The 10,279-nt window shown below is 36.6% G+C and overlaps 2 protein-coding genes across 2 annotated transcripts; one reads left to right on the forward strand and one right to left on the reverse strand.

The window, feature by feature from the left end:
- Window positions 1–3,092: 3,092 nt before the first annotated feature.
- On the forward strand, window positions 3,093–4,527 carry LOC116300456 (tachykinin-like peptides receptor 86C). The gene has a single exon (XM_031709334.2). The coding sequence runs from the start codon at window positions 3,294–3,296 to the stop codon at window positions 4,329–4,331; it is 1,038 nt and encodes a 345-aa protein (XP_031565194.1). The 5' UTR covers window positions 3,093–3,293; the 3' UTR covers window positions 4,332–4,527.
- A 3,627-nt stretch (window positions 4,528–8,154) lies between these two features.
- On the reverse strand, window positions 8,155–10,055 carry LOC116300467 (steroid 17-alpha-hydroxylase/17,20 lyase-like). Its single transcript, XM_031709343.2, has one exon. It carries the CDS (start codon window positions 9,937–9,939, stop codon window positions 8,470–8,472), a length of 1,470 nt encoding a protein of 489 aa, XP_031565203.1. The 5' UTR covers window positions 9,940–10,055; the 3' UTR covers window positions 8,155–8,469.
- Window positions 10,056–10,279: the final 224 nt, after the last annotated feature.

The following is a 10,279-nucleotide window of genomic DNA, read 5'->3' on the forward strand; positions in this document are numbered from 1 at the left end:
GATCAATCTTCCCTGCGAGTAAAATTCATATAAACAAATCATCAATATCACATTTTGTTCGCTTGTTAATTTCACCATGATCGCTTTGGTTGGAAATGTCTCGGGAAAAGGCTGCACGTGTTCTTGTCTGTGTCGTCTTGTTGTGCGCCAAAATGGAGGAAGGTTAGTGTCCTGTAATTCCAAGAGTGAACACACGTATATTTATCATCAATCCTTTATTTATGGCTTTTATGTTTTCTTAGGAATAATTGTCATAAGCGGCGATGAAGTGGAAGTGGAGGATAATCGTAAGTTAAAGCTTTTTTTCACTCAATTTATCGTCAGGCCCTTAATCGTCCGCCTCGTGAACTCAAAGAGTTCCTATGTAAAGATCCCAAAAATTCATAAATGTACAAGTGCGGCAAATCTATTGTTACATATTCTTAACTTTATGTGGACGAAAGAGGAGTGTATTGTCGCAACTTCGGTTTAAATTTTACGACTTTTTTCCCCTCAGAACTTGCTCGCCCTTGTGGCTTAATCCATGCCCAATAAATAAGACGGGTTTTCTAATAGTACTATCTGCCTTCTGTTACAAATAAAAGCAACTTCCAATGCAGCAACTTCCAATGGGTAACAGTCTCTTTCTCTCGTAATAACAGTAACTTTTTCCACGATAATTAGCCGCTATTTGAAAAATTTCTGTGGCAAAATTTGGCTATTGCTCATTTTTCCATTACACTATTACTCGTTACTCATTACTCCGCTACTCGTTTTAGTAACACCGAAAATTTAATACTAACCATTGCTTTATAACATGTGCTTCGTCCACTGCGATGCCACACAATTTATAATTGTAAATGCTGCTACTCAATAACTTTCTCCACCGTTCGCACTTTAACCAAGCTTCTGGAGTCCCATACAGCAATTGAGAATCTCCCCTCTTCAATGTCCTTAATCTCTTATATCACTCACGCTTACTGCAGATATTCCAAGCCGATGAAGGCTACTCACTTGATCATTCATTAGACTGATCAGTTATGAAACAACCACGACTTGACCAGAAGTATCAGTGTACATGCTATCGAAAAGCAATGGCAGAGCAAGATATATCATCGATTTTCCACTTCCAGTCGGAAGATTTACGAAAATGTCCCTTCTTTTTAGCACGAATTGGACCAAGGCTTCGCGTTGATAAGTATCTAAATATGTTAAATTATGTTTGTTGCAAACTATTTGCAATGCTTCGTCGAACGACGCAATTTTGTTTACCAAACTCACGCGAAATTTTAGCCAATCAGGATCCAGCTCCCGGATTATAGTAGGTTAACTGTGATATGATTGGCCAGAGAATGGGAATGGAATGTAGTGCTCGATTGAGCAGACGTTAGTGGGGAGGGAAACGTTTACCGGACCGACACTAAGAGCGACTGCTGAGGAGACTACTTTAAATGGCGTGTTTGTTTTTTCTCCTTGCCTTTCCACACTACGGTGGTAGATTCCGTGGTAAATGAAATAAAAAAACGGACAAGCGACTTTTTCGATTTAGTAAAGAAATGATACTCTAGGGAATGACAAGTGGTATAAAATAAAGAAACTTTACGTCTAAGGAAAATCGCTGTAGACCAGCCGTTTATACCTGGAAAAAACTTGTTCGCACATATAAGCAGCAAAATAATAATAATATTAATAATAATAATAACAATAATAATAATAATATTTTTTAAATAATAATAATAATTAATAATAATAATACTTTATTTAGATAAACCTTAATAGTATACATGTCTTAATAGAAATAGAAATACACTCGCTCTAAAGCTACTAAAGTTCCAATGCTTGATATTTTAAGATAATGATAAACAAAAATAAAATGAAAAACTATAGGATCTAAAGTTCATAATCTCAATGCCATTATAATAATATATATATATATTTATTTATTTATAATAGAATTCAATTAACTATTAATAATAATAATAATAATAATAATAATAAGAATAAAATTTATGATAATTTTAATAAAGAGATTATGAAAATAAAATAACAAATATATGTACAAATTACTTATTTATCGATAAAAACAAATTTGTAAAATATAAAAAATAATATTAATATTAATATTAATAATAATGATAAGAAAAGAAAAGAAAAGAAGTTGAAAAGAAGAGTTGGGGGAAAAAAACAACAAAGGGCTGAAAAATGGTAAAGAGATGTTAATGCGCTCATTTACACTAACGTTCAGCATGTCAACAGTTTGACAATTTGAGAGGAATTTCCGGGAAGAGGAAAAATTAATCAGTGACGTCGGGCCCTCTTTAATAAACACCCATGTCATGTCCTGGACGAATCTAATAACTCTTTTATTCCGATAACTTCTTGCTGTGTTTCATATTTCTCGTCACTAACACAATTATAAAAATAATAATAATGATTAAAGTCTGATAATGATCTTATAATCATATCACTATCAGACACCTTAGCCAACTCTAGTATTTTATATCTTTTTTTAAAATTTTCTTCGTTCGTTGCGTCATTTATTCTTCTTTACCTTTTTCACGTATTTTTCCCCAACTGTCCCATCCATTTTCTTCTTTTTTTACAAAACAATTGAGGAACCAAACCCAAAACCCAAACATCAACCAACGAATTTATTTTTCGCCACGTATAATTATTATAGTATTAGAGTGGAAGCGATTGTTTATAGTTTTGTTATGCTTTGTTTCTTTTTCAGCGCATTAACACAGTTGTGTTCAAAGCTGGGGAAAAAAAACACATTCAGTTTGAATGTACTACACTAATGCCTAAAAAGCAAGAACAACACAAATATTGGAATCTCATTTTTCGTAGAATTTAAGTAAAAACTTGAACGAATGAGTATCATATTCAAAGCTTTTAACACAGCATTCTTATTTATACAGCCGTTTTTGATATTTAACAAAATAAGACGACATATGTAAACATTTCATTTGTAAGAGTAAAATTGTGGAAACCCAACACATGTCATTACTATTGCCGAAAGAGATATTTCGGATTTGTAATTTATTTTTTGATGCAATATTTGCAGTTCAATGACTTTTCAACGTCGGTGAGTCACGTATTTAGAGTATAACGAAGTTCAATAGGTATACACCAACCATAGCGTTTGCAAAACTTGTACTTCATAGCGTCACTTAGTTTAAAAGAAAAGGCTACATCCCTAGTTTAGAAATCTACTAACTGATAAAGATAAAAGAGGCATTGGTTCCTTTAGACTGATCTTTAGTATTTTGTATCTCAGCAAATACGGAAGGTATGGACAAAAAAGGTTTTCCATGACTTGTTGTGGCTTCAGGATCGTTATATTAAGGATGTTTCCAGACGATGAACTGCAGCTCTACGCGAAAGAACTGGCCAACAGGAGCTTAGGAACAGTAGTGTTAGAGTCGCTTGTATGTGGTTTTCTTATCTTGGTAGCTTTCTTTGGTAATATGATAGTGTTGTGGATAATCTACAGATATCGAAATCTTCGAACAATCCCCAATCTTTTCGTTTTTTCATTGGCGTTGTCTGACGTCATTATGTCGGGTTTTTGCGCACCTATGTGTCTGGCTGCCTTAATCAAAGGTGAGAATATCTTTGGGGATGTGCTCTGTACAATACAAGGTTTTCTCATCTCAATCCTTGCAAGGGTGTCTCTTCAAACGATGGCACTCGTAGCTGTCAATCGGTTTTTCCTTATCGTGAAGCCAAGTCTCTACCGCAAGATCTATAAGCCGTGCTACACTAAAGCCATGATAATGGGTGCATGGATTCTTTCAGGGACCGAACCGCTTCCATACCTGACGATGGGAAAACAGTACTATTTCAACCCTGCAAAGGTGTTCTGTTTCCCTGATACTAGACTCCCATATGTGCTTATAGTAGGATACATTTATGTAGGCCTTCCCATGCCGGTCCTGGCATGGTGTTACTTCAAAGTCTTCCATTCCCTACGCCAACACACAAGACGTTTGCACCAAAGTCAATCAAGTAGCTTTCAGTCAAACGCTCAGAAAAGGGGGCCTTCAGTTGAGGAGATCAACGTCACATGGACCTTATTTCTTACGGTATGCGCCTTGATCTTTTGTTGGATACCAATAAGCGTGGTAGACCTTGTGGACTTTGCCCGTGGTACCTTGGCATCGCTTCCAAGACCGGTCTACATGATGTACTTATTCTTGGGGCAGTTATCTACTGCGGTGAATCCTATGATCTATGGTGTCATGAACAAGTCCTTTCGTGGGGCGTACAGAAAAATACTTTGCAGAAGAAGTAACGTTATTGAGGCGGTTAAGGTGACCGGTGCAGGTAGCACCCAAGCTCCATGTTAAACGATGGGAAACCATTGCAAGCAAGGCAGGAAGCATATTTTAAAAATGCAAAGCATAAAAATTACCAATAAATTGTTAACTTTCAATTTCATCAAACCCCGAAACAACTTCTGAGATGATCAAATTAAAATCATAGTAATAACTCAAACCCACTTCACAAGAAACAAACAGAAGAAACAGACTGAATAAAACTGCTAATTCACATGGGGGGGGGGGGGGGGGGGTGTTGGATATTGTTATTATTATTATTTTTATTTATTTATTTATTTTTTATTATATTTTATAAACGAATTCGGGCATCCCATGTTTTATTTCATATCTTCCTACTAGAACTCATTATAAATGTTTGTGTCCAATTTAAAAATAAAATAAAAAATAATATATATTTTTTTAATTTGAAAAAAAAAAACAAAACTGGACGATCGCATTGCATTAAAGCTTAGTCTAAATCCTGAGAATATCTATATAGCAATGACGCTTGAGAAAAACGTTTGCGCATGCGTGCATTTCAGCTCTTTTTCAAAGAAATTTGAAGAGTTTGTGCGAGAAAATATAAATGTTTGTTTTCGTTCCAAGTATACAAGAATTTGTCACACAAACTAAACGTTTCTGTTTGTTTGTTTTCATTGAATTATTGTATATCAAAATAAGTTACTCTGTACACAAGTTGGTATACGCTAAAATAATTGAATAAAGTATATTCGGCGAATAATTGTTAAATAGTCTATCTTCAGGAATATTTTCTCATCTAAAGAATAATGATTAAATTATCTTGTAAGTTGTTGTTTAGCTTACCTTGACCTTTTATTGACAAACATTGACCATTTCGTCGACGTCTGCAAAAGATCACATATAAAATTAACCTAATGATTTTAACCTAAAGTTAAATTTTGTTGACTTTTAAAAAAGTTTAGTAAGACGAGTCAGAAATTTCTGTAGTGCCAGTAATGCTTTAGTGAGGTGGCCAAGACGTTTTCTGTGCCAGTGAGGCTCTAGTTAGGTGGCTCAGAAATGTTTTCCCCAGTGTTGCTCTCATATTAACGTGGCTCAAACTGGACTTCAAATATTAGTAAAAATGGTTTTGTTTTCACTGAGCTTTTTACAGTAAATCAAAAAAAAATTTTTTTTAGTATTCTTTTGCCACAGCAAAAGAGGTATGTGAATTCAAACTCCTTCGAGCCTTATATTTATCAAAAATTTGTTTGCATATATTAACAGATTGCAGACTAAAGTGAGTGTGAGGGGGAATGAGAGAGAGAGAGAGAGAGAGAGAGAGAGAGAGAGAGAGAGAGAGAGAGAGAGAGAGAGAGAGAGAGAGAGAGAGAGAGAGAGAGAATGTTGTTATTCCTTTTAATTTGGTTTAAACTTAGCTTAAGTTAAGAACCTGCATTCTCTATATAACCATCAGTCCAAAGTCCAGTCCAGCAGTGCAGTCCAGTGTTTACACAAAACCACACTTAGTTAACTGTAATGCGAGTAGAAAGACGTCATAGATATCACGATAAAGCTCCTCATCATTACCAAAGTCACCATTGATCTCAAAAGCCAAACGCTTTCCTTTTCTGTAGAGCCTTCTTGCACCTTCTACTAGTTCAAGCGCTAGTTCACAAAGTAAAGTTAATTCGACCGTTCATGCCAATCTAACCTTCATGTTGCCGCCCCCCCACCCCCCCCCCCCCCCCCCCATTCCCCCCGTCGGGGTTGCCTCTTCGATCGGAATCTGTCATTTGTGTTTACCTACGTTTTCCCTTTGACCCTGGGATAGCGTGATCCAATTTGACGTGCCTTGTCAGCTGATTTGCCGCTAATATGAATAACTCTAAACTAGCACGCTTAGATTTTTTAAAATCATTTTGACAGAACAACAATAGACGACACAGACAACAACAGATAGCATGAGGTCACCTAAGACTATTATTTTACACAGACATTTGCTACCTAGACTTATTTTCAATGTTTTCTTCTCGATACCTCATTTTAGGTTTCTCCACAGTTCAGCTTTCCTCATTGGCAACTTTCGTATTTATCAGATATTTTTCCTTTCACATAGGCTTACATTGCCAACCCAAAGTTTCTAGATATATTCTAAGGCCTGTCGATTTGGAACTGCCATGCCAATCAACATATAATATTTTCAAATAACCTTTGCTCTCTTGATATACTATTATGTACTGACTTTAAGTGTGATGCACACATGCATTGCTTTCCAATTAACAACAACAAACACAACTACAATGTCATGGTATGCGAATTTGGGTTTTCTTGGTCAACTTTTCTCGGAAACGAACAAACTTTTAACAATCTTTTACGTTTTGAAATTCAAGATCTGATATCGTCACTCAGTTAGCACACTTACGAAATCGTCAGTTTTATGGATATAGTGACCTTCTTCCAGCCGTTATCGCCGGTTATGAACGTAGAAGATACCATATTACGCTTTATTTACCGTTGCCAGTCAAATTACTCGTAAATAAGCCCTTTGTACAATAGAACCTCTATTCCCAGTTAATATCAGGTCAAAAATCATTGTTATATAGAACTTTTAGCTCATGAAGACTTATTCCTAGTTTCTTGTCTTAATTCTAAACTCGTTTTTAAGGCTGACGCGCTAAGTGCTTGCTATAGTGAACACAATTCATTGATAGGTCCTGACACACCATTGAAAGATTCTGATGATGCCTCATGGCTTGGCATCCTTTGGACAAGATCATAAAAAACAAAGGATCAGAATGACAACGTAAAACAAAACGAAGAATAATTACGGACTCTGAACATCTAGAACTTACTTGTAAATGAACTTTGGATATGAACTTTGCTTTTAAGCAATTATTGAACTTTGATTTATACATATATTGGGCAATATATAACCATATATTTTAGACAGCTTAGCTAGTTTTATTAATTGTATTTATCCTTCTATATTATCAATTTCTTATTAAGATTATTCAAAAACAAAATCAAAAACAAAAACAAAGCAAAACAAAAATCTCTACAAAAAAAGAGAATTTTTTCTTAAGACTCAGATATAACAGCTATATCTTAGCTTCAACAATATTATTACTTATATTAATATATACTCGCATATATTTTGCTAGTTTAGCTATTCCCTTTCACACCTGAGGCATGTTATGAGAGAGAAAATGAATATTTTTACAGAGAACGATCAATTAGCTATATAAAAGTATCAATATAAGATTTCAGCAAGGCTACCATCACGCACAAGTTTAGATAATGATATGCATTGAATTCACAAGTAATCCTCTTAGCTCCTCCTCTTAGTACCTCTGGTTACGCGGACGCCCTACACAGTTTTTACCCCTTTGCTCAGTTATTTTAGAATTATTCTCTAGAATCGTATGATAGAAATATTCCTTGTAGCCTTTTCTATACATTTACAATCATATAACAACTTTAGTTTAAGCTATGTTTAATTTTCCAAGATTTTCACTCGTATTACTCATCAATAGAATATCGTGCTAAAGAATTTATTTCTTATTTCTTGATTATAGAATGACACCTGTCATAGAATAGTTATGAATACAGATTGTGAAGTAAGTTCAACAGAGAGAGTAGAATAAAGATCCCGAAGCTCATACCGAGAGCGGTCCTCCCATAACAGATGCTTATAAGCATATAATCTTTAAAAGCTTTCCTCCATAATATGTTGCTTTAGGATAGATAATATTTCATCTCCAACATGACTATTTAATATATGCAGTTAAGAAACATAATAAACTGAATTCCTTGCCCCATCCCACCCCTCCCTTCCAATCTTACCCTATATCCCCCCTCCCCCAAATCCACAATAAGTCTCTCTAAAGTCATCTGTTCTAAACAACTTTTTTTGCCTTTGTCGTTGACGTTAATTGATCATATATAGTTCTCCACTAAAGTTTTAGTCCAGTATATGCACTACTGTTATTGTATTACTATTAACCACTGCTAGGCTGTTGTTACTGCTGTTCATATTTACTATAGACTCCTAATGCAGCTAAATGTGGAAAAGACAAACGAATGAATAGAATTCTACTCTCCTAAGAATTGCAATTGTATTGTTTTATCCTTCAAATTGAGTTACTTTGGAATCTAGAGCAAGGGATTTATGCAATCAAAGTAAAGTCTACATCTGTCCTTTTCACTAACGTTTTTTGACACAAACCAAGTACGGCTTTGGATGCAAAACAGCAGCTGCATGTCCTTCCAACGAAGGTAGCTCACATCCTTGTGGAGTCTCAAACTTAAACTGCTGCAGAAGCCGACACAGAAAGAGAAACAACTCAGAGCGGGCAAGAACTTCACCAAGACATACACGTGGACCTGCTCCAAATGGCAAGAACGTTCCTCCCACTGGTGACTTGAAATTGCCTTCTTCATCCAAGAATCGGTCAATATTGAACTTGAAGGGGTCCTGCCAGATGGTGGGGTCATGATGAAGGGACCACAAGTTCGCCATGACAGTAGTATCTTTTGGAATATTGTACCCTTCCAAAACTGTGTCGTCTGTTGTCTTGTGTGGAATTGCCAATGGCACCAGATTGGCTTTGCGTTGGGTTTCGGCAGTAAACGCTTCCAGTGTCGGCAACATTTTCTTTTGGTTCAGATTGGGGAACTCATCACTGCCAATGACGTCATGGATTTCCTTATAAAGGCGTTCTTGGATGTCAGGGTTGTGTAGCAAGTAGGCTATGGCCCAACCGAGGGTAGTAGAAGTGGTTTCAGAACCAGCTGTAAAGAGAGAAGTTATACCTGCAGTCACAATGGTGTCATCATCAAGATATTTCTGGTTGGCGTGATCCTCCGTCTCAGCCTGTTGTTTGGTATACAAAAGGGCATCTATGTAGTCACGGATCGTCTCGCCATCAAATTTCTTTTTATGCTCAACAAATTTTTGACTCAAAAACTCGAATCGCTCATTCGCCATTTTTTCAAGCAGTTTTGTTTGCTCGTCTTGTGGCAAAAAGAACTTCAGAAAAGGAAAAAGCTTTTGAAAAGAGGCGCCGATGAACTTGACTCTCGTGATCTGGTCGTTAATATTGTAAATCTTAAGAAACTCCGGGTCATCAATTTCATATCTCTGACCAAGTAACTTAGTACAAATCACATTGGTGACAGCCATGTTGAATTGAATTGCAATATCCAGAGGCTTTCCAACCTCAGCCTCCAATCTTTTGCAGAGTTCGTCGACTTCCTTTGAAATGACCTCTTGTAAGCGTCCCTCTCCGTAGATTTTAATGGCTGAGTGCCCCAGTTTACGGTAAAGCTTCCACTTTGCACCATAATCCATCAAGGGCAGACCTGGGCCTCTTTTGACAATAAATGGAGGTTCTACACGTCCAGCGAAGTCTTTTGGCTGTCTTACGAGAGCTTCTTTGATGGCATCGCCACTCAAGACAATCATTAATTTGTGGCCAAGATAGATGCGATAGATCTTGCCGTACTGCTCACCCACTTTTGTCAAGCTTAGGTGCATTTCTTGGCTTAGCAGATTCGCATTGCCGATGATAGGCCATGGTGCTGGACCAGGGGGCAAGTTGTTTCCACGAAATTCGAAAAAGAAGTGATAAATGAAGAAGACTGTAACAGCGAAGAGAGCTAGCTCTATAATCATCTTGAATATTCCTGACGTGTATGTTGTTCTGCTTTAGTGCTTCGTCTGGGACGGTTGTCTCGGTTGATGGAAGAGTCAAGTTTAGGAATGTTTTATGAGTGTCGACATGATACGCTTCAAATGTCACGCTTTGGAAAATCGGAAATGGCGTTACGGTTAAACCGGATCTCCGGATCAACTGACATAACGAACTCGAAATCTAATAATCTTTGGAAAAGGCGAAATTTGGGGGGTATCGGGGAAATTTTTGTTTGAAAAAGGCGGGGATGGGCAAATTTCTATCAGAAAAATGTGGAGGGGGGGGGGGGGGGGGATGCACAATTTTTGGAAGAAGCTACAA

Source organism: Actinia tenebrosa, unplaced genomic scaffold, assembly GCF_029948245.1.
Source record: "Actinia tenebrosa isolate PJP-AT-01 unplaced genomic scaffold, QUT_ActTen_1.0 PGA_scaffold2__45_contigs__length_23673736, whole genome shotgun sequence".
Taxonomy (NCBI): Eukaryota; Metazoa; Cnidaria; class Anthozoa; order Actiniaria; family Actiniidae; genus Actinia; species Actinia tenebrosa.